The 21,962-nt window shown below is 43.3% G+C and overlaps 1 protein-coding gene across 1 annotated transcript; it reads right to left on the bottom strand.

Moving 5' to 3' along the window:
• h2ax1 (H2A.X variant histone family member 1) lies at positions 1-846 on the bottom strand. Its single transcript, XM_086307927.1, has one exon. It carries the CDS (start codon positions 761-763, stop codon positions 377-379), a length of 387 nt encoding a protein of 128 aa, XP_086164053.1. The 5' UTR covers positions 764-846; the 3' UTR covers positions 1-376.
• Between the last annotated feature and the right edge of the window lie 21,116 nt (positions 847-21,962).

Here is a 21,962-nt window from a genome sequence, read left to right as displayed (position 1 = left end):
TAAAGACTTAACAGATTTCTTTATTGAAACACCATGACATAAACAATAAAACACATTTGCACGTAGCAGCATTGCGAAACTAAAACATGTTCCGGCCCATACTTGGTCCACTTTAAGAATGGATTTTTTTCCCCCTATGGCCGTCATCACCACCCAGCCCGCAGAGTGCCTCCATTTTCCAGAGCCAAAAAACGCAACAACAGTCAATAAAAATGTCCCGATACTGTAAGTTATAACGCAGAAACAGCAACACCATCCCCGTTCGAAAGGTTGTTTATCAAAAAAAAAATATATTAAAAAAAAAGTGGCTGGCCCCACGGGAAACCTTTTGTCCCGGCTGAATCCAGACCTCTAGGCAGTTTGTTTTGTCTGTTTTTTACTTGCTCTTGGTCGGTTTCTCCGTCTTCTTGGGAAGGAGGACAGCCTGAATGTTGGGCAGCACTCCTCCTTGGGCGATGGTCACTCCCCCCAGCAGCTTGTTGAGCTCCTCGTCGTTTCGTACTGCCAGCTGGAGGTGCCGGGGAATGATTCTGGTCTTCTTGTTGTCCCTGGCCGCATTCCCTGCGAGCTCCAGGATCTCAGCAGTCAGATACTCCAGCACGGCCGCAAGGTACACGGGAGCCCCGGCGCCGACCCGCTCCGCGTAGTTTCCTTTGCGCAGCAGCCTGTGGACTCGACCCACCGGGAACTGGAGTCCGGCTCGAGAGGAGCGGGACTTGGCCTTTGCTCGGGCTTTGCCTCCGGTCTTTCCTCTGCCAGACATCCTTGATAATGTGGCTATTGACGACGTAAACAGTATAACAACCGTACAATGACGCCCTTAGAGCTTTACGTAATGCATTCGTGAATATAGCGCTATAAACCAGAAAGCGTTCTCCGATTGGACGAAAGGAACTGAACTCCACGAACCAATGGCACACCACATCCTTTACCAATGCAGGTCCTCGGATGAGCAATGGCCCAATCCTAAAGAAGGATCGGCACGCTTAGATTTACATAGACATGCTATAAATAGGAGATTGTGCAGGAGGCGGTATTTTGAGCTGTGCTGTGTTGGGGATTTAGTCAACGCGACGGAGAAACTGCCTGAGCCGGCAAAATTAACCCCGGGCCACAGAAAAGGCTCCCAGAAGGCCGTGAGCAAAACCCATAAGAGAAGGGGGCGCAAAAAGCAGGAAAGAGCTATGTTATTTACTTGTGTAATGGCACGGTAAGATAATGGCCATTGTTTTACACATAAGCAGGCATTACATTTTGTACTATGTATTTAATATGGTTGAAATACATCAAATGCATCAATAAACACTGTATGTAACTTTCTCATTTTCTTTAGACCACATAATTAAACGTTTATGTTACATTAAAAAAAACTGAAGTAATAGTCTTTGGTGCCAAAGAAAAACGATTACAGGTCACCAGAGAACTTCAATCTATACACCTAAAAACCACAAACCAGGCGAGAAATTTGGGTGTAGTGATGGATGCAGACCTAAACTTAGAAAAACACATTAAGACAATAACAAAATCGGCTTACTATCACCTCAAGAATATATCAAGGATAAAAGCTCTGATGTCTCAACAGGACCTGGAAAAACTAGTCCATGCATTCATCTTTAGTAGGCTTGATTACTGTAACAGCATCTTTACAGGTCTAACCAAAAAATCAGTCAGACAACTACAGCTCATTCAGAATTCTGCTGCTCAAGTCCTCACTAAGACCAAAGAAGTGGACCACCTGAGGTCTTCACACCGGCTGCCTGACCGTCAGAGGATAGACTTTAAAGTTCTGATGCTGGTCTATAAAGCTCTGAATGGTTTAGGACCAAAATACATCAGTGACCTCCTGACCCAGTATGAACTTTCCAGATCCCTCAGGTCATCTGGATCCGGTTTTTTATCAGTTCCCAGAGTCAGAACCAGACATGGAGAAGCTGCATTCAGCTTTTATGCTCCATATATCTGGAACAAACTCCCAGAAAGCCTCAGATCAGCTGAAACACTCAGTTTATTTAAATCCAGGTTGAAGACTCCCCTATTCCCAGCTGCATTTGAATAAAACACCAAATCCACACTTGTAAGCTTAAATTTCAAAACTTACATTTTAACTACTGATTTTATCTAGTGTTTTTTTAATCAATTTTAAATCATGCTTTTTATTTGTTTTTGTTTTTTAATGTCTCTGTAAAGCACTTTGAATTACCTTGTTGTTGAATTGTGCTATATAAATAAACTTGCCTTGCCTTGCCTAAAAATGTATACCCCAATAAGTATATTACAGACAGCTACACAACACGAGGTCAGTCAGTTAGAAATACAAGTCTAATTTCAGCTTCACACTATTTTTCATTAGAAAAAATCAGATGGTTACATACTTAAATTTACATAAAGTGTCATAAATCTGCACTGTCATCAGCACATTTTTCACCAATGCAAAGGTAGTGGAGCCCAGGGTACGACTGGCCATTTTTGACTACTTTTCATTTTACCTTTAAAAACTATTTACTTTCCCTTGTTTGGTAAAATTATTTTCAGCATAATCTGACATGTCTGAATTTACAGTTATTTTTTTCATTCTGAGATACTGCATAAACACCAAATCACACAAAAATGAATTCAAAGTAGGAAGGGTTAGGGTTAGGGGTTAGTGAACCCCCCATGTTCAATGGTTTACTTTGCCAAATTCTTAATTTTTGCACCAGCACTGGAGAATGAAGAGAATGAATTCCATTAGAATCAGGCCTTACACTGAACGTCTTAATTCACTGGACCGGTCTGTTATGTTTTAATATAGTGTTTCATTTGTCTCCGATTTCTTCGTAGGGAACTTAAGTCTGACTTGTTAAAGTATGAATGTCTTTTTTTTTTTTTTGCACAGCTTGTACACATTTTACTTTCACTTTACAAAATGGTTATTGTATTTAATTGTCATGAAGTGGAAAGAATGAGAGGACCCAAATGCAAACACTGGAACAGAACTTAAACTGAAAACGTGCCTTTATTTGTGGCAGAACAAAACACAAACGAAAAAGCAAAGGGAGACAAAGACTAAACTATCAAAACCTGAACTGGGAAACAACTAAACATAAGTACATGGAACATAAAGACCTGAAACCCAGACCATGAGGCACCTGAGACTCACAAACACAAGGGGAGATGAGCAGACAATCCAGCAACAAGCAATGAAAGATGGAAGATAGATTTATTTCACAAAGCAGCTGATGTGTAAGTGCTGTTTTAGCTTTGAAACTTAACATCGGCATTTTAATAAGTAAACTTAGTGGTTTGGCTAAAAAAGTGTATGCTCACTGGACACTTTATTAGGTACCCCTTGCTAGTGCCTTCCAGACCGCCTTAATTTGTACTAACAGATTCAACAAGGTTCCTTCAAAACTTTAGACTATATTCATGTGGGGTATATTACTGTGCATCGACACAGTGAGCAACAAACCCTCGGTAGGCTGTTGTAAAAAGGAAATGAAAATCAGATACGATTACGCCACCTGCAGCCTGAAATGTTGATACAAGGCATATCTATGCTGAATTCTGACCTGATCATGTAAATGTTGCAGCAGAAATTGAGACTTATCAGCTAAGGCAAGGTGTTTTATACCTACCACTGTCCCGTTTTGGTGAGCCTATGCTAAATGTAGCCTCAGTTTCCTGTTCTTAGTTGACAGGAGTGGCCAACAGTGTGGTTTTCAGCAGCTGCAGCTCATGTTTTAAGCTTCATTTTCGGTCCATTTCGGTTACTATTGCTTTCTCCATCAGCTCGAAGCAAGTCCAGTTATTCTCTTATGACCTCTGAAATCAACAAGGCATTTTATTGCCACTCACTGGATATTTCACACAATTCTTTGTAAACCCTCGAGATGATTGTGTGGAAAAATTCCAAATCACCACCTGCAACTGCCATGTTCAAAGTCACTCAGTATAACCTTTCTTCCAGATTATAATGCTTGGTTTAACTAATGTGTCTATATGCTTAAATATACTGAGGTGCTGCCGTGTGACTGGCTGATACGAATATGATATAGATTAGATATTAACATTAATAAGCAGTTGAAAAGATGTACCTAACAAAGCAGCAGTGAGTGCACATCCATACATAGATAAAATCCATATTAGAAGAGTATATTAGTAATTTATAATAATGTTAAGAAATATACTCTAAAACACTTCTTCAGTAAAGACTCAGAGAAGAGAAACACACAGAACTTCTTGCTAGCAAAGGCAGCCTCCAGCACTGAGGCTCGCACTGAGAAACTGCCCCGGTCTTTATTTATACTTCAGTGAGCGTTTGTTCCTTACATTGGAATGTGGAGGTGTGTGTGTGTGTGTGTGTGGCCCCATAAACAACTTCCCTTAACCTGCTGGTCTGGAAAATCCAACAGTTCATCTATATGTAAAAAAAAGCACTTAAACTAAAACTGACATAGCTACGTTAATCCTACCGTACAGCATTCAGATCATCAGCAAAAAGGGGACTTAAAAATCAAGTAAGTTAGAGTGCAAAGTGGTTAGTAAGCCAGAGAAGTGAGCCGATTACCTGACTCAGTCAGCCTGATTGTAGGCCTAACCTCATAGCATATCTTCACGTGACACTTTATCAGTGAGTTCCAAAATAAACAAATATCGCACCATTCTTTTCCAGCAACAATAGGCTGATTGACTTTAGCACAAACACCGTCTCGAGGTACGACCTCTCTCATGCTAGGATGTGGGGGTGAACACCCTAGAATGTTACAGACCTCCTAGGATGAGACATTCTTTCAATATGCCACCAACTATATACTTCTACACACAAATGATTACATGCAGTATTCTACCATATGCAAACTTATATCATTAAAAGACTATACTGACTACTAAGTACAATTTTCCATTGACAATTAATATACTTAATTTGTAATAGAACAATAAAATAATAAAACAGTAAAATAAAAACAATTTAAACTCAATTTAAAATAATCAATAAAAAAAAAAAAAAAAAACACAAACAAAAAAACAAACAAACAAAAAGGTGATGCATAAAACTAACCACAGTTGGCCAGATTAGAGTCAAGTACAGCACAGATGTGATTACTTACATGCAGTTAAACAAAACAGGTCACAGTTGCTGCTAATAACACGATGAAACCAACACGAGCCTGCTCAGAATACACAAGATGCACCTGAGCTTATTTTTGATATCAACAAGTACAAGTTCAAAGAAAAGTTATTTGCTCTTTGTGTGTTTACTATGCTGTGAATTTAATTTAATAATTTTATTTCATTTAAAGTAGCCTCAACTCGTCTCACCTCATGTCTCAACCTCCACTGAGATCTCTGGTGCAAGGAGAGGATTTGAGGAAAGAAATGGCGAAACTGAAAAATAAGAACTGAGAAAGAGGATTGGATTCAACAGCTGCATTTAGTTTGTTCTTGAGCACAGTAGTGAACTCCAAATTGCTCCTGGTCTGATATAAAAGCTTAATATAAATGCCAGTAAATGAAGTACACTGTGTAACCTTGAGGTGCAAAACACAACATCAAAGTTCAAAAGACAAAAATGAACAACCTGATAATCAAATCAGTGAGCCCTTTCCTCATAGTATCTACCACCAACAAAACATTTTTAGAATGCTAACACTCTCCTCCAGTACCTTGGCGCACCCTGTACCCCCACAACATCCAAAGACTTGAGAAACTCAGCATGAATCTTATCTTGGGCCGCCCCCTCCAAACAGAGGCTAAAGAACCCCTTTGAAACCACAGACTGCAGTCCACATGGGGAGGACATTGACAGTCTTACCCACTGCATCACAGGTTTTACATCAGCTCTTTACCCTCAGTGCCACTGGAGGAAAGAACTTTCAGTTGCTATCCATGTACAATGTCCCCACACCTCCAGTCCTGCTGGAGGTGTGATGGATGTAAACACTGCTCTCCCTGAAGTGTTCAGGACCCCAATCATCCACAATGACCTGGCCAAGATACTGAACTCTAAGTTGACCCTGCATTCAGAATAAAGTGGTGTAAAAAGTCAAAGGACTATATATAAATAACAGTGCATTTCCATCTGCTATTGGCTCTAATTCTCACTTCTAATGTCCAAACTACATCACTGACTTTAATGAACATACAACCTCAGAGTGATTTCTTTAGTCAAGGTAAATCCATTCATGTGCACGGTATAGCTGCCAAACATGGCTTTCCCTGATCATTCTTAGCTAGCTAGGAATGTTAACAACTGATTAGCTTACAAACACACATTTAACTTACAAGAAAGTGTGCCAGGGCCTCAAGTCTTTTTGTCAGTCCAGTTTACTGCAGAACACCTCACGCTGTCAGTTTGAAACAGTCAGGTTTGGTTTTGGAAAATAAAGGCTGGACCTCCTCTCTCCATCCCCACTCCATCCACCCTTCCCAAACTAACATATGCAAGTTTCTCTATGATTGCAGCTCCCAGTCAAAGCTGTCATTATGACGTTGCATGCCAATCTTACAACATTAAGTTAGTAATTGGAATTAAGCTTATGAGAAAGAATACCCCATGAACACTAAGAAACATGATGAGAACTACTAATATTGGCAGAAATATTTATTTGAAGATAACTTTACTGTTTTAGTTTACCCCATTTCCATCTGCCAAGTGTCATGTGATGGCTGTGTGCAGGCAGAAATGGTGGACCCAAAATGCAGACTCACGGAAACTAAACAAATTAAACACAAGGTGCTATAAATCAAAAACAGCAAATACTGGAGCCCAGAAAACAACTCTAAACAACCAAACAAGAAAAGGTTGCCAAAAGGTGCAGGCGGTCAGGAAAACAGTTCCAAAAAAATTCAGGGGCCAGCCTGGAGGTTGACAGCACAAAAGTCCAAACCTGGGCAGTTCAGGAAGCCGACCGTGCGAAAAGCAACGGCAGCGAGGCAAGCGAAGGAGGTCCGGAGGACGGCCATGCAGAGAGCAGCGGCGGCGACACAGCTGGCCGCGACAGCGATGATGTCCAGCCAACGGCCTGGAAAGTGGCCAGACAGGGCGAGGACGAGCAGGGACAGACGGTGCGGAGACCTCCGGCGTAGACAAAGTGAAACCAGCCCGTGCAAAGGCCTCAGGCAGAGACGAAGCAGGACCAGATGGCAGCATGGCAACCGCAGGCAACGAAACAGATGGTGGCGCTGCAGGCGACGGCGTGGAAGCCGCAAATGGTGGCGCTGCAGGCGACAAAGGCTATACAGGTCTCTCGGACCCTCCAGTGGAGACAGGAGACGGCTGGAGTAGTCCAGAACCCCCAGCAGGAACAACAGACCAAGGCCGGACGGGGCCCTCGGACTCTCCAGCAGGAACAGGTGGCTGAACGGGCCCCTCGGGTCCTCCAGCGGAGACGGAAGACAGCTGGAGCGGTTCTCCAGAACCCCCAGCAGGAACAGATGGATGGACGGGCCCCTCGGGTCCTCCAGCAGGACCAGGTTGCAGAACAGATGAATGAGGAGAGGAGTGACGATGGCGCCTGCGCCGTTTCCTACGGGATGAAGGAACAGGAACCAGTGAAGAAATGGAGACCTCCTCCTGATCCTCCGAGCACATAGCCGCTAGGAAAAACCCAGGCGAACGAGATCCCCACTGGCGTGGGGAGGGAGAGGAAGTCCGTGGCAGCGGTGCGGAAACTGTCCCGTTGTGGTGACCACTGCGGAAGCTGCTTTACAGCGAGCTCAGACCGCTGCTGCATTGGCGTGGTGAGAGAGGGCAAGCTCACGTGCCCTGACCTACTCCCTCCATGCAGTGATGGTGCTGCCCAGATTGGCATCCGAAGCAAACTGCTGAAGCCGGGAGCTGGTTTTCACCATTGTTTCCACTGTGCTCAGTCCCACAGACATAGCCCGTAGGCTGTCGGACTGGGATATGCGGTCCAGCAATTTAACCAGCCTTTCCATCTCAGCGCCTGACTCCGAAGTGAAAAGGTTTGCGGGGTCCATGTTCTGGTTGTGATCTTCTGTCATGTGACGGCTGTGTGCAGGCAGGAATGGTGGACCCAAAATGTAGACTCACGGAAACGAAATGTGAACTCAAAACAGCTTTAATGCTGAATTCAAAAGGGAAACAAAACTAGGAATACAAAATAATAGTGATGGCCCACTTGAAGCTGACGCTCCGGAGCGTGTGTCGAAAAAAACAACACACTGGTTCAGAAGCACTGTGTCGAGGCTTGCTTCGTTTGGCAAAAGTCACGTGACCAGTGACGTCCGAAGCTTCATTACGCACGTAACTGCTTCGGTACCTGATTCAAACGGATATAAGGAAGTGAATCATCCACGGGATTCGTGGAGTGTGTTGATGGTGACAGAGAGCGAAGAGGTGATCATTCCACTGACAGATATGGAGCCAGCGAGGAAGAGAGGACATTCTGGCGTGTGGGAATATTTTGAGTTGATTTTGCTCAATTCATTTTATCTGCCGAAGTGAAAAACTTGAAATGTCCAAAATCATGTTTTCATAATGTAAATATCATTACAGCATATGACTTTAGGAACACTTCCATGTGAATTAAAGCTAATGAAGACTACAACAATGTATTTGACACTATACGTACATTACATTGCTACAGTTTAGAAAATCATTTTGTTTATTGTTTTTAGGTGATAGTCTGCAGGACCCAGGAATACCTGCATATCTACCAGCTTGCAGTGTAGTTCCTGCACTCCACAGCCTCTTCTGTTCCATGCAAGTGGATTTTCTCCAGGGCAGGAGAAACTATTTCTAAGAAAAGAAACAGACTCAGCCAGCGCACAGTAACACTAATCCTCTTTTTAAATGTAAATAACAAAAGGGCTACCTGACATAGAGCATGTTTTTACTTTGCAAGTTCTTGATTAGGGGTGGGTTTTGATTATCGCCTTTCTGATTACAATCCATGCTAAATTGAATAAAGTGATATTGATTCATTAAAATCCCGTGTCGATTTGTAAATTAACGTTATTATGCCTGAAACGCCAGCATCTCAGGTTAAACCTCACAACATGTCGTCAAACACCATGCAGCTAAAACAGTAACTGGGAGCAGGTTTACGGATTCTGCATACAAACGTGAACACAGAGCGCGGACCCGACGCGTCAGAGTCAGATTTTGGTGCGTCGTCGGGTCCGCGCTGTGTTTGCCTCTTTTTTTTCCCGCTGGCTTCTGCAGCTGCAGGTTTCATAACTCTCTGTTTACATCTCTAATTAAGTCTCACATGTGTCAGCTTTCTTTATATATACTGTTAAATGATCAGAATTGTAATATTTCTGACTGAGGCAAAACTTTCCAGATTCCAATCAAATTGAATCGGATCCTGTATCGAATCAAAAATGATTCTACAAATCAGTGACGATGCAGCCGTACTCAGCTCCCTAAGCATTTTCCCTTTCCAGTTCACAATCAATCCCACCCCTAGGTCAAAAATATGTATAGGACAATTGGCCTCATCTAATATTTTGTATGAACCTGTCCAGCTGTCCAGTGATTAAACGACAAGTAGATGGAGGCAGGACTTCACAGCAGGGGCATACTCCATAATGTGCTGTGCATTCTCATATGTATATTATATATATTGCTCACTTATTGTATTTACCAACATCAAGGAGTTATGAGCAAAGAAAGGCCACACCATAGTGCATGTTTAAATAGGGAAAGTTTATTGATCAAAATGTATTACGCAGATACGCATTACATTTTTTTCAGCCCAATCGAGAAAACAAAACCAATTACATGTTCAAAGCAACGGAACGGTGGCCCAATATCAGAGAGAACTCCACTCTTGAGTGAGCAGTGATAATTGAGCAGTCCGTTTTATTTTGCAGATTCAAGCTGCTCTTCAAAATTTTCACCACCAGATGTCACCGGAGAGGACTGTGTTGAAAAGCTTCGAGTAATGAACCGTTTTTCAATACAAGCTTCAGTGCTTCGGAAAGCTTCATTTGGCCATCACTACAAAATAAGCTTATGCAGCCAGAACACACAGGAAGATGAGGGTAGAGCACAACACCAACAAACTGAAACACAGGGCTTAAATACATAGAGGGAGCAATCAGGGAATGGGCAACAGGAGGGAAAAACAGCTGGGGCAAATCAGGCCTAACGAGACAAAGGAAGCAAAACCAGACGCATTTACATGAGACACGGTCTTTCAAAGTAAAACAGGAAACATAACACAGACTGAACTTACAGACACTGGCTGTTTCCCAAGTAAGAGACTGCACGCTTGAAGTACGCGCACTACACGTACTACGTACGGTGCGTACTATAAGTACGAGAAGTGCGGAAGTGAGAGGCCTGTGAAATGGGACACTTCGTCGCGCTGTTCAGGTTGCCTAGCAACCATGATACGAACCGCGAGACACGTTACATACAGCTTTGTTTGACAGAAATGAAGGAGAAAAATGTTTTGTTGGTCATTCAGTTTTGTCATGACATTTCTTTAGTTGAGTATCTGAGGCTGAGACCACGGGACTGTAAAACATGATTGTTGGGCTTCATTTCTGTGCTGAACAGTCATTTAAGATTAGTTAGTAAATAACAATTAGTTAATGTTGCTCATGAGACTAAAGTCAACTCACTGTGGCAATGTAAATATAACATGGCCAATATTATAGTATTGTCAGATTATTATGATATATATATCGTAGTGGTTAAACTACACGCCTTTGGAACAGAGGATCGCAAGTTCGATTCCTGCCTGGGGCGTCTGTATCCAGTAAGGGTCCTAAGGCTAGACCCCCTATGCTAAGCAAGCCTACCGCAGACATGAGCGAGACAGATAAATATGAAGGCATGCCGGCTCGGACGTCGCCCGGATCAACAAGGTCCGCGTCAGGTGTTGAGGAACCAGGGCACCCTGACGAAAAGTGGGCTACTGGAACAAGAAGGCATCGGTGGGCAAGGGACGAAAACAGGGCGTTGTTGGAATGCTACTACGCAAGTAACCCCGGCGGAAGGGGCTACATGAATAGGATGAGGGACCTATGGATTCTTCGATACCCAACATCCACAATGACGGCGAAACAACTAGTAGCTCAGTGTTCCAACATTCGAAAGAAGGGACTGCTCTCACAGCTAGAGATTGACGAGGTACAACACAAATGCTACGGCAAGGAGGAGTCAGGACGCCAGGTCAGGGGGGAGATATCATCACCCCCACCCGAGATTGATGGCCAAGCTTGAAACCTGGATCCCCCGTAGCCGGTTACCAAGATTACGCGAAGTACCCTCAGAAGGTCTGCTAGATGATGTTAATGCAGCACGACGGACAATACCTACAACCACGGTTACCGACACTAACAAGCTGATCTACAATACGGCAGCAGTGATCAGTGAGATGCTTGGCTACAAGTTGAACAGCCACAAGGGGCAGTACCCTCCATGGAGAAGGAGGCTAGAGGGCAAGATCAAAGTAGCACGGAGGGAGGTTAGCCAACTAACGGAGTTGCAGAAAGGTGCGACAAATAAGGTGCCTAAGAAATACAGCAAGCTGTCCATACCTGAGGCCTTGGAAACTGCCAAGCAAAGACTCACAGCCTTGGCCAGCCACTTGAGGAGGTACACCAGAGAGATAGAAGGCAGGAGAATAAACCAGCTGTTCTCCACAGAACCAGCAAAGGTGTACTCTCAGTGGCAAGGGAACAATAAGAGAACAGCACCACCAAGGCTGGAGACAGAACAATACTGGAAGAGCATATGGGAGAAGGATGCAACCCATAACGGCAATGCTCAGTGGCTAGAGGATCTGAGGGCAGACCACAGCGACCTCCCTGAACAGGGTCCAGTAACCATCACAGTGGCAGATATCCAAGAAAGGGTCTCTAGTATGAAGAGTTGGACAGCACCAGGGCCCGACATGGTTCACACCTACTGGCTGAAGAAGCTGACTGCACTCCACGAGCGTCTGGCAGCACAAATGAACCAGCTGCTAGTTAACGAAAGACACCCGGAATGGCTAACTGAAGGCCGGACGGTCCTGATCCCCAAGGACCCCAAGAAGGGACCGGTCCCCTCCAACTACCGACCAATAACCTGCCTCAGTACTACATGGAAGCTCCTGTCAGGTATCATATCGGCTAAGATGAACAGGCACATGGGTCAATACATGAGCGGGACACAGAAAGGAATTGGCAAGAATACCAGAGGTGCAAAACACCAGCTACTGGTAGACAGAACAATCAGCCGAGACTGCAAGACCAGACTGACCAACCTGTGCACTGCCTGGATTGATTACAAGAAGGCCTATGACTCAATGCCCCACAGCTGGATACTGGAATGCCTAGAATTGTACAAGATCAATGGGATCCTAAGAGCCTTCATCAGGAACTCAATGGGGATGTGGCGTACAACACTAGAGGCCAACTCCAAGCCCATAGCACAAGTTACCATCAAGTGCGGGATCTACCAAGGAGATGCTCTGTCCCCACTGCTGTTCTGCATAGGCCTGAACCCCCTCAGTGAGATCATTAACAAGACTGGCTATGGATACCGACTACGGAACGGAGCAGTTGTCAGCCACCTCCTGTACATGGATGACATCAAGCTGTATGCCAAGAGTGAACGAGACATCGATTCACTGATCCACACTACCAGGCTATACAGCAATGACATTGGAATGTCGTTCGGACTGGAGAAGTGTAGTCGGATGGTAACAAAGAGAGGGAAGGTAGTCAGAACTGAGGGGATTGAACTACCAGAAGGCAACATTGCAGACATAGAGGACAGTTACAAGTACCTGGGGATCCCGCAGGCAAATGGGAACCATGAAGAGGCCGCTAGAAAGGCTGCAACCACCAAGTACCTGCAGAAGGTCAGGCAAGTCCTGAGGAGTCAGCTGAATGGTAAGAACAAGATCCGGGCCATCAACACATACGCCCTGCCCGTGATCAGATACCCTGCTGGGGTAATAAGCTGGCCAAAGGAGGAGATAGAAACCACTGACATAAAGACAAGAAAGCTCCTTACCATGCATGGAGGGTTTCACCCCAAGTCCAGCACCCTGAGGCTGTACGATAAGCGGAAGGAAGGGGGCCGGGGACTGGTGAGTGTCAGCACCACAGTCCAGGATGAGACAAGGAACATCCAAGAATACATTGGGAAGATGGCCCCAACTGACCGAGTGCTCAGTGAATACCTCAGGCAGCAGAAACCCAAGAAAGAGGAGGGAGACGAGGAACCATCATGGAAGGACAGGCCCCTGCACGGTATGTACCACCGGCAGATAGAGGAGGTGGCTGATATCCAGAAATCCTACCAGTGGCTGGACAAAGCTGGACTGAAAGACAGCACAGAGGCACTAATCATGGCAGCACAAGAACAAGCTCTGAGCACAAGATCCATAGAGGCTGGGGTCTATCACACCAGGCAAGACCCCAGGTGCAGGCTGTGTAAAGATGCCCCAGAGACAATCCAGCACATAACAGCAGGGTGCAAGATGCTAGCAGGCAAGGCATACATGGAACGCCATAACCAAGTGGCCGGCATAGTGTACAGGAACATCTGTGCTGAGTACAACCTGGAAGTCCCGAGGTCAAAATGGGAGATGCCCCCAAGGGTGGTGGAGAATGACCGAGCTAAGATCCTGTGGGACTTCCAGATACAGACGGACAAAATGGTGGTGGCTAACCAACCGGACATAGTGGTGGTAGACAAACAGAAGAAGACGGCCGTATATATATATATATATATATATATATATATATATATATATATAAAAAACACCCAGCACGCCCCTGCGGGCGGTTTATCCTTCAAGCTCGGGTCCTCTACCAGAGGCCTGGGAGCTTGAGGGTCCTGCGCAGTATCTTAGCTGTTCCCAGGACTGCGCTCTTCTGGACAGAGATTTCCGATGTTGTTCCCGGGATCTGCTGGAGCCACTCGCCTAGCTTGGGAGTCACCGCACCTAGTGCTCCGATTACCACGGGGACCACCGTTACCTTCACCCTCCACATCCTCTCGAGCTCTTCTCTGAGCCCTTGGTATTTCTCCAGCTTCTCGTGTTCCTTCTTCCTGATATTGCTGTCATTCGGAACCGCTACATCGATCACTACGGCCGTCTTCTTCTGTTTGTCTACCACCACTATGTCCGGTTGGTTAGCCACCACCATTTTGTCCGTCTGTATCTGGAAGTCCCACAGGATCTTAGCTCGGTCATTCTTCACCACCCTTGGGGGCATCTCCCATTTTGACCTCGGGACTTCCAGGTTATACTCGGCACAGATGTTCCTGTACACTATGCCGGCCACTTGGTTATGGCGTTCCATGTATGCCTTGCCTGCTAGCATCTTGCACCCTGCTGTTATGTGGTGGATTGTCTCTGGGGCATCTTTACACAGCCTGCACCTGGGGTCTTGCCTGGTGTGATAGACCCCAGCCTCTATGGATCTTGTACTCAGAGCTTGTTCTTGTGCTGCCATGATTAGTGCCTCTGTGCTGTCTTTCAGTCCAGCTTTGTCCAGCCACTGGTAGGATTTCTGGATATCAGCCACCTCCTCTATCTGCCGGTGGTACATACCGTGCAGGGGCCTGTCCTTCCATGATGGTTCCTCGTCTCCCTCCTCTTTCTTGGGTTTTTGCTGCCTGAGGTATTCACTGAGCACTCGGTCAGTTGGGGCCATCTTCCCAATGTATTCTTGGATGTTCGTTGTCTCATCCTGGACTGTGGTGCTGACACTCACCAGTCCCCGGCCCCCTTCCTTCCGCTTAGCGTACAGCCTCAGGGTGCTGGACTTGGGGTGAAACCCTCCATGCATGGTATATATATATATATATATATATATATATATATATATATATATATATATATATATATAGTCACTGACTTTCAGCTTGTTGTGTTTGTGGATATATGACTGACTTTAATTATTAAGCATTCGCACATAAATGAGTGACGTCATATTCAGTACTTTTGACAGTTCACTCTTCGGCCGCTCCATCTTATTAGGGAAATTCCACATACATGTCAGTTTCAAAACTCAACCCCATCATTCAATTTGTTTTTGATTGAAATTGAATAATACTTAAATTCTCTTAAATTAACTTCCAATATAAAAGGTTTATCATTGATTGAAATTCATTCAGAAATGTTTAACGAATGAGCTGTCACAACTTTCAAGTACAAAGTTGTTATGAAGTCTGTCACATTCCTCCCCTCTTTTTTTCTTTTCTATCCTTTATTTATTTATCCTTCTTATTTCATTGTACTGTATATTGTTACTCTTATTTGCCTTGTATGTCTACTGTACAAACTGAACTGGAATGACTGACTGTTCGCTTTATAATTTCAATAAAGTTTAGAAAAAAAAAACAAGAAAAACCTCTTCGGCCGCTCCCTTCTGCTGTATTTTGCGGCAAAATTATCCACACCCATCGCTGCGCTATGAATTGTGGGATATATGGGACCATGAAGCGTGCACCGGACCACGCTTGATATTTGGGGAAATCGACGGCGCATTTGGAGTATGCATTTGAAGTATGCATTTGAAGTACACTTCGAATTGGGACAGCCGTCGTCACGTGGCGGTGACGTAACCGCACTTAAAATGCGTACTTCAAGTGTGCAGACCCTGAATTGGGACACAGCCATTGTTCTCTAAACATTTAGGTCAAACATAGTTCCATCATCTTTTGTTGCTTGACGTTGAGAGTCCTTACAGTATTCAGGTATTGTGCACAACATTACAGCAATTGACACAGACTTAAAAAAAAGAGAAAAAACTGTTTTAAGTAGACACTTTGATGTACTCTGGATAGCAATCTCCTTCATCTTTGTCATTTGGAAGAATTAATAATTCAAAATCCATATAAATCCACCTTGATGTGACCTTACCAAAGACCATCTTCAATCAGCCTCTCAGTATCTGTAAAGGCCACATAGCTGTATGTAGTCTTGTTGCTCTGATCATTGTCAAGGATTTCAACTCTGCCATGTTGGAATACACCAGCACAGAAGTAGGTGGTCCCAAGATCAATTCCAACTGCTGCCCCTTTGGACAGGAATGTTCTGACACAGTTAAAAAGCTCACAAGATGTATTATTCCAGCAGGGGCTGATAAAGGCCTTTAATGCAAACAAGCCATTCCATATTGGAAAAATTCTGTAAGTAGTAGTGTTAGATTTTTTATTTCTATTTTCTGTTTTAACCCTCTCGAGGCAGGCGTTGCAGATTTGCAACAGTTAAAAACTAACAACCTGATTACCTCAGATACATGTTTTATGAGTTTTTTTTACTCAGAAGTACCACTGCAGGACTTGATTGTGCATTAGCAACAAAAAGTTTAATTTGAGCCTGAGAGGGTTAACAGCAAACACTAATATAAGTTCATTTTGGAATATTTATTTCAATGGGAATCTGTTGATTTCCTTGAATTTTCAGCAATGACAGCCATTGTCACCTCTAAGGTGATTGCTGGGATAATTGAATAGGTAAGTGTCTGATGTTCTTGGATTTGAGCCATCTGAGGGATTTTTATCGTTTTTACTTAATGAAGTAGATTTCATGCAGGCTTGTCTATTCTGTATGGAGCCCCACAAAGAACATTGGAGAAAAAAAATGCATTCGAGATCTCACAAAATGTTTGCGAGATCTCGCAAAACTTCAAACTGGTGGGTAACATACGTCTCCGAAAATGTCGGAGCACTTTTGCAAATATGTGATGTCTTGATAAACCGAGCAGATATTTGAAGTTCACACAGCTACATTTTCGGCTGAAAATATCTTGAAAGTTTATTTTGTGACCCAGAAAGAATAATATTAAAACTAAGTAGATGCTGCCATGTTGGAAACTGGAATTGGCTGGGCCACGCTATGAATTCCGGGAAAGGTTGGGCCATGAAGGATACACCTGACACATCCTTCAAATTGAAATGAAATGAAGGACGCATTTGTCAGCCGCGTTTGGAGCAGCCTTAGAATTGGGAGAACCTTCATCGCCTGGCTGTGATGTAATCGGTCTACAAATGCAGCCTCTGAAGGATGCAGTCTAGGTTTTGGGACAAAGCTAAAGTTACATTACAAGATTTTATGATAGCATAATGTGCATAATAGCATTAAAAAGAAAGTAGCAAAATTAATCCAATATAAAAATATGTAATCTTTGCTGTGGGTGCTCTAAGGAAATCACAGGAATAACATTGCAATAGAAAGAAAGAACTAACAGCATCTATGGGTCTGAGTGGTTCCTGTATAAATCCAAAAATGCATGCAGGAACTGAGGGGATCAAATGACTGGAAAACTCACAAAGAAAAACTAGTTTAGGCATGAAAATGAGACAGTGTTATCATGGAGGTTGTAGTGATCAGGCAGAGAACTGCTGTGCCAGCTGCCATCTTAATGAGAGTGATCCCACACAGCTAGGTGAGCACCTCACTTGCAGTAGCTCCACCCCTAGCACACCTGCCCACAGAGAAAAAAATAAAAATAAAAATAAAAACAAAATACAAGGACAAAGCCAGCTCCAGTTTGCTTTGTGGGTCTATAAGATGGATTTGTTTTAAACCACTGTGTTGCATTACCTTTAATGTCTATGGCATGGTCTAATCTCTGTAATAGAATACTATGGCTAACAGTACTGAATGCTGCACTGAGGCCCATTAATAGAGATAGGCCGATCATATCTGAAGCAAGACTGAAGCAATAATTATTGGTAAGACTTCTTTGAACAGTCTTATAGGAATGGAATCGAATAGACATGTCGATGGTTTGAAATGATTACCGAATTTAACTCAGAAAGATCAATCGCACAATTTAATTTAAGGACAAAACCACAAACTCTAAATTGACAGTGTAAAATTCTAGTGAAACATATATATTTTAAATGTTAAATTCCTGGAAAACATGGACCAGTATTCTTGAAGAAGTTTCTACTTATGCAAAGTGGTTGCTGTCTGCTTTTGCCTTGTTCACCAGGTATTATAGTTGACCTCACAAATAAGGTTACATTAGATAGGGCATCACAGTTTCTCCACCTCATCCTACTTTTTCCATAAAACAAAAACCCCTAGTGGACACCATACATTTTTTTTCTTGTGCATGGTTGAAAGTTACATACTCACATGAAGATCATGCAAATGAAACAGAAATAGTGGAATAAAAAAAAAAGAAAGACAAATTGGATGCTCTAAAATTCGTATTTGTCAAAAATTCGATGCAAATATTCTGTGATGCAAAATTTTAATGCTTTTTCAATTTTCAACAAACATTATGTTTAATCACACCAATTCATTGCAATGAAAAATGTATTTTAATAACATACAAATACTTTAACTTTATATTTATATGCACACCATAGATCTTTTATTAGTTTAAACCCATACAGAGACAGAAAATCAGTCAAATTTAATGAATCATATGTGACATGTGAAAACTTACAGGCATCCTTAAGTCAGCAGGATCTGATGACAAGATATGATTGAAATACACGCTTTAAGCTTTGATTCTATATGTTTAACAAAAGTAATGCATTAACTGTTCAGGAAATGCAGGCATTTTTATAAATAGTCTTCCATTTTCAGTGACTCCAAATTAAAAGGACAAACTAACACCTTTTTCAGTGTAAGGATTCTGCTTGATATTTAGATAACGATCTTTGGCAGATAACGACTGCTGCATTTCCTCTCTTGAGATACTCTACTAGGCCACCTTTAGTTGCTGCTTGTTTGTAGGTCTGTCTGGTTTCATGTCTGGCTTTAATAACTGAAAACCCTGCTCTATTGGTAAATGGGGCACCTGTGCACACTACTTTATACAACTTACCTAATTCAGCTATTCAAACAAGCACTTTTTTCTGTGCTTTTTCTATATACAGTGGTGTGAAAAGGTGTATGGCACCTTCCTGATTTCTTATTTTTTTGTATGTTTCTCACCAAACAAATTTAAATATGAGACAAAGATAACACAAATAAACACAAAATGTAGTTTCAAAATGAAGGTGTTTATTATTAAGGGGGAAAAAAATCCAAACTTACATGACCCTGTGTAAAAAAAAATGATTGCGCGCCCCCATTATAACATAAAAAAAAAAACTGTGGGGCATCACATCTTTGGAAACCTGAGTTCAATTTCTCTAGCCACATCCAGGCCTGATTACTGCCATGCCTGTTCTCGGGCAAGATACTGTGGGCCAAGAAACTAGCCCCAAATTGCTGTCAGATGCATCCATTGGAGTATGAATGCATGTCGATGTTAGAAGGCACTTAGAGAAAAGTGCTTGTGCCAGTGGGTGTGAAAGAGTGAATTAGCCAAGCTGTGTAAAGCGCTTTGTCTGGTCAGAGTAGAAAAGAACCAGTACATTTACCATCCAAAAGAAAAAGTCTTTTGTCCATCTTCTTCCGATTATCTGGGGCCGGGTCGCGGGGGCAGTAGCCCAAGCAAACAAGCCTAGACCTCCCTCTCCCCAGCCACTTCCTCCAGCTTGTCCGGGGAAACAAGAAGGCATTCCCAGGCCACCCGAGAGATATAATCTCTCCAGGGTGTCCTGACCCAGAGTGGGGACTCCACCCTTTTCCGAGCCCAAATAAATCCAGTCCATTTCCCATTTACAGTATTTACACCTGCATTCAATTTAGAATCACCGGTCTGGGTGCAATTCCCCCCTCCAGGGGCAAGGGTACCTAGACCCGGTTTGTAGAGTACGCTTGGGGAGTGTGATTGTGTGTACAGCGTCTCTTTATGTCTGTCTCCACGTTGGTTGAGTGTGGAGTGAGTGCATATGAGAGCATGAGGGTGGGAATGGATGTTTGTGTCTGTGTGTGCCTGTATGTCTGTGTCTATATGTCAGGTTGGGTATCAGATGCCACCTCTCAGGCCCTCCAAGGTTTGGAGGCCTATCTCCACCCACCACCACTTCCCCTGCCGGTGGCGGACTCCCTCAGGTGTCGGTGTGTTGGTGGTTCTTTGTGTCTGGGGGTGGGCGTCCGGGTACACACCGGCTCACTCCTTGGCGGCCGCTTGTCGGGGCCTGGGGCCTGGGGCTCGCTCGGGCCCCTTTGGAGGTGGGGTGCCCCCGGCCTCTCGGCCTGGGGCTCGGTCACTCAGGCACAGCTGGGGGCCGGCGGAGCTCACGGGCGCGTCACTGCAACTCCCCCTGACTTCTGCTCCGCGGCTGCTGGGCGAGCCCTCATCTGGGACTCTCCTCAGCTCTTACTGGAACAGTGGCGCGGCTGCCCCTCTGTTGGTCTTCCATGGTCTCTTGTGTTCTGGGGGCCTCTGGATGTCTGGAGTTTGGATCTCCTCCATACCCACTTCACACCCTGGAGGACGGGGCTGTGGCCCCCCCACACTCCCTAGCAGATCATTACATGGAGAAACCTTTGGAATGCAAGCATGCTGATCCACACAGGTATGCACACATGGGTATTCACAGACGCGGACTAAAGCTTTCTTGGCTGCTGCCTCAAAGCACACTGTGCGCTGTCTATCTTGCGTGCTGCACAATATCGTTTATTATTTAGTAAATATTGATATCTATGACTAGCTAGTTTATTGTGATGGTGCTTTGTTTTCTCTATTATTATGTTGCTCTTTGTTGTTTGCTGTCTCCTCTGTTTGTTTTTTTTGTTTGTTTTTTTTTTTTTCTCCATACAGGTGACCCAGGAGTTCTTTTTTTTTTCTCTCTCTTCCCCCCCCTTCTCACCGTCTCTTCTCCCCTTTGGTTTTCTTTCTTTCTCTCCCCCTCTTTCTCTCATTCATTCCCCCTGTCCTATTTATTAAAAAAAAAAAAAAAAAAAAAATGACAAAGGATGAACTGAAGCTCTGCCATCACGTAATGTCGCATACTGCTGTTTCTGATGTCATTTAAAAAAAAAAAAAAAAAAAAAAAAAAAAAAAGAATCACCAGTTAACCTAGTATGACTGTGAACCGTGAACCCCTCTATGTCGCTACACTGTTGTTAAGTTAATGAGGATATTTAGGCAACACTGAACCCCATGCTGAGTTTTACAGAGTGAATGATTTGTAAATTATGTGTTCTATCCAGTTAACTTTTTTGTCTTTCAGGATTTAACATACTTGATGACTGACCCTAAGACCATTCCTCTCCTGTTGTTCTTTTAAGAGTGGGTAAGAGGCATTTAATTTCTGTGTTCACATACAAGTGAACGGAATGTGATAAATGTTTTAAGTTACTGCTTGATATAACATTTTAAGCAACCTGACTTATATGACACATAGTAAAACCTCCCCAAAAGAAATTCACACAGGTTTGTTTCCACTTCTATATATAGTTAGTGAGTACAAGTATGTTTCTGCATTTGCTTTTAAATTATTCTTCCATTTTCTTCTGGAGACTGTAATGGCACCTAATTACTGCAATACCACATTTTTGATCTGACTAAATTCAGTAAATGTTTGTGTCGAGTCTACAGTGGAAAACATCATAAAACCATGAGGGCTATGGCTTTCATTTTCCCCTCGGTACCCACCTGACACAAGTTTCCAACTCAAACATCTTTTGCTTTAGAAAGTAGCCATTTCCTCTTAGTAAGCCACAGATTGGTGGCAAGTTGTTAATCTTGTTGATGTGTGAGTTAAAACTGCAGTGGCAATTCAACCTGAAGTTTAGTAACTGTGTTCAAACCACAGTTACTAATGTTAGGTACTAGCTGGCTACTTGGTTGATAAAGCATCTCTACTGTTTCCAGAGTTACTAATTCCAGAATTAACATAATTTTGGAAAATAAGGAAGGATAATTTTGTCTCAGGTCTTTTACTATAAATGGTAACTGGACTGATCCTTATATAGTGCTCTTCTACTCTATTTAAATACTCAAAGCACTTTTTACAACATGTCATTTTCACACTTTCTATGTAACATTCATGCTCTGATGAACCACAGCCATCCACAAGATAGATAGTTGTAAATTCAACATTCAACTCATGTTTGGCAGCAAAACTACAAACAGGAATAAAATGCAATCATGGTCAGCTTCCACTTCTACTGTAAGGAGTCACATGAGAATCTCTCAAA

Source organism: Aulonocara sp. 'chitande type north' Nkhata Bay, linkage group LG10, assembly GCF_057382095.1.
Source record: "Aulonocara sp. 'chitande type north' Nkhata Bay isolate Kocher_YH1m ecotype deep benthic linkage group LG10, A_spYH_male_GT1.1, whole genome shotgun sequence".
Taxonomy (NCBI): Eukaryota; Metazoa; Chordata; class Actinopteri; order Cichliformes; family Cichlidae; genus Aulonocara; species Aulonocara sp. 'chitande type north' Nkhata Bay.
This window is presented reverse-complemented; position numbering and strand designations above follow the sequence as displayed.

Coding starts and splice junctions, on each gene's coding strand:
- h2ax1 (XM_086307927.1), bottom strand. CDS start 763: ATGTCTGGCAGAGGAAAGACCGGAGGCAAAGCCCGAGCAAAGGCCAAG.